Source organism: Plasmodium cynomolgi, chromosome 10 (assembly GCF_000321355.1).
Source record: "Plasmodium cynomolgi strain B DNA, chromosome 10, whole genome shotgun sequence".
Taxonomy (NCBI): Eukaryota; Apicomplexa; class Aconoidasida; order Haemosporida; family Plasmodiidae; genus Plasmodium; species Plasmodium cynomolgi.
In genome coordinates this window covers 1,328,646-1,331,935 of record NC_020403.1, presented here as the reverse complement: position 1 = coordinate 1,331,935, position 3,290 = coordinate 1,328,646, and the positions used below count along the sequence as shown (strand labels likewise).

The 3,290-nt window shown below is 34.1% G+C and overlaps 1 protein-coding gene across 1 annotated transcript; it reads left to right on the top strand.

The window, feature by feature from the left end:
* Positions 1–306: 306 nt before the first annotated feature.
* On the top strand, positions 307–2,169 carry PCYB_103960 (merozoite surface protein 3; the record flags this gene model as incomplete). The annotated part of the gene is made up of 2 exons (XM_004222945.1): positions 307–430; positions 536–2,169. The coding sequence occupies 2 exons, from the start codon at positions 307–309 to the stop codon at positions 2,167–2,169; spliced, it is 1,758 nt and encodes a 585-aa protein (XP_004222993.1).
* Positions 2,170–3,290: the final 1,121 nt, after the last annotated feature.

Genomic DNA, 3,290 nt, shown 5'->3' with positions numbered 1-3,290 from the left:
TTTTTTTTTTTTTTTTTTTGTAACTTTTTCCTTTGAGTACTTTCATTTATGTGATGCATCGTGTTGCCTTCTTTCCCGAATTGTAAAAATTCCGTTTAACTTCAATTTGGTCTTTTTACTGCACAATTATAATCGCTAAATTATGAGTAACCTTTTAAGCAAGCAGTAGCAATTTTTTTTAAAACCATTTTAGTGATGAAAAAAATTGATTGCAATTAGAGCAGCCGAGTGTCACATACTTTTAGTGTACTTCTTTAGTTCCTGCAATTTTGAACTACTTTGATTTAGCATTACTCCACATTTAAAATGAAGCAATTTGGCGGCATCCCCCTTTTTGTATTCTTCGTAAATTTATACATTCAACAAAATAATGTTGTGAGCAACGAAATTGTTAATTTGAAAAATCCCAATTTGAGGAACGGCTGGGCAGGTAAAAACCTCACCCTGCAGGATGAACAAAACGGTCTAGACGCAAAAGACGGTGCTGAAGTGAACGCAAATAAAGATCGAAGCCAATTGTTACCTAAACCTGAAGCACAGGTGAAAACGCAAGGACAGGAAACCAATGCAAACCAAAAGCAAATTAATAAAGCTAACGAAGCAAAAAAAGATGCTCTAAAAGAAAAAGAAGAAACAGAAGCTGAAGTAGAAAAAATATTAGATGCAACAAAAAAAGTAGAAAATGCTGAAGAAGAAATAAAAAATGCAGTGGAAAAATTAAAACAAGTAGCAGAAGAAGCAAAGAAAACAGCAATGGATAAAGCTAAAAAAGCAGCAGAAAAGGCAGAAGAAGCAGCAAAGGAAGGAATATCATATGGTATGGCAACTTTCCACGCAATTGTTGCTGAAAAGGCAAAAGATGATGCGAAGGCAGAAAAAGAAAAGGCTAAAAAGGCAGCCGAAATAGCACAGCATGTTGTAAATGCATATGAAGCGAAAAAGAAGGCAGAGAAAGCACAAGAAGAAGCAGGGAAAGCACAAAAATTAGCAGAAGCTGCAAATAGTGAAATTGTAAAATTATCAGACATATACAAAAAAGAAAAAAAGGAAAACGAAGCAGCACAATCTGCAACTGAAGCAGCACAATCTGCAATCGAAGCAGCACAATCAGCAACGGAAGCAAAACAATCTGCAACCAATGCGGCGCAATCTGCAACCAAAGCGGCACAATCTGCAACCAAAGTGGCACAATCTGCAATCGAGGCAGCACTTAATGTAGCAAAAAATGTAACGGATGCAGCGAACAAACTAGAGCAAGAAAGCGTGGAATTACCAAACAACAATCAAAAAACGGACATCGTAAATAATCTGAATGCAGTTGTAACAGAAGCAGAAAAAGCAAAAACAGAAGCTGAAAATGCACAAAAATCATCAGAAAAAGCTAAAACTATAGCAGCATACGTATTAGCACAAAAGGCATCAATAGAAGCACAATTGTTAAAAGAAGAGGCTCAAAAAATAGCAGAAAATATAAAAAATTCAAATGTAACAACTGAAGAAAAGGCGAAAGCTGAAAAGGCAGCCAATGACGCAGCAGAGCAGGCAAACGCATCTGCAAATAAGACAAATGAAGCAAAAACTGCCGTAACAAATGCAAAAAAGGAAGGAACATTAGAAGAGAAAAAACAAGAATCTGCTAAAGCAGTAAACGCCGCAAAAGAAGCTATGAAAGCAAGGGACAAAGCAGCCTTTGAATTATTGAAGATAAAAAAACAGGATGTTCTAGAACCAGTGGATATATCCTCCGATGGAAATGATAATCTAAACGATGTGGATGAACAGGTAGCTTTAGAAGTCGGAGAACAGGAGAAGGAAGCGGAAGATGAGTTATCCGATGATGTTGAAGAAGGGGCCGAAGAAGGAGACGAAGAAATAGACGAAGAAGACTTGGAAGCTGAAGAAGAGACGGAGGAAGAGGAGATACAAGAGGAGGTTGAAAATAAGGAAGAAGCACCTACAGAACAGGCAGCTCAACAAGAAAAGCCCAAAACAGAAGAAGTGTTAAATGACGAGGAGGCCCATAATTTACTTGCAAAGGAACATAACAAGGATAATAATGTCGTTACGGAAGATGCAAAACTTTTCCAAACAATCATTAAAGATGTCGAAGATGATGATGATTTTAAAAATCTACAAAAAGATGTGAATATACTTCTTAAAATTAAATAAGTGTCATGAAGGAAAACCTTTTAATTTTTTTAATAATTACAAAATTGTGTGTGCCATTTTAGAAATGATGCTTGTTGAAGTTGTGTCGCAACTCCCTTATGTGATTATGGTCTCCAGTTATTCTGAGCGCACTGCACAAAGTGTAACATACAAATGTGTAGCTAATAAAAGGCGGGAACAACAAAAAATGAATGACAATTTCATCTCCTGGGTTAAAATTTATTTTCTCAAGTTATCCTAATTTGTGAACCTATATTTTCATGGACAAGGACATTGATCATTCACAAAATTTAAAGTATTCAAGTCCATTAGAACAATTAGCATTCACGGCTGCCTAGCGCGGCAAATAGTGCCAATTCGGTGTTCAATGAAATGTTTAATATATGGACGAGGTGTAAAATGCACAACTGGCAAATGACAATTGTGGCACAATATTATGACGAATTATACGTAAATTTGAAAATTGGCAATTTAACACAAAGCATACATTTATTATACAAACAAATAAGTATGTCATTTTTATCCTTCCCCATTGTATTATGGCATAATTAATTGTTTTAACATCTTTTTTTTCCTTTTTTTCTGCTACGTTGACGAGCTACATGGCATGATTATTTTTTTCGTTTTTTAATTTTTTTGTTGCCACTTTGCTAAATATGATAAACTATATATCACAGTTAATGAATGTTTATTTTTTTTTTATCAACAAATGGACAAAGCAATTTAGAGAGTAAATCCGAAATAATTACACACAGTTTGAGCTTATACACATTGTGCAATATTTCCAATTTTTTTACATTTTCCCCCCACCCCCAAATGATATTTTCATGTGCATTCAATGAATTAACATTTTGCTCTATTGATTTAATGAAAATCATTACAACTTTTTTTGTTTTTATGAAGCATTTATTTATTTTATTTTTTTATGTTAAAAACGTGATTTTTACATTTATGAATGTCCAAGTGTGAAATTAATCCGAATAGCGTTTTGTACATTTTATTGAATGTTAAGAATATGTTTAAAAGAAAAATTAATTTGATGAAATTTACATCCTCAATGAATCAGACTTTTTGGTGCGCTACGAATGTATGAATAACGTATACACATGTGTGTGCTTTTC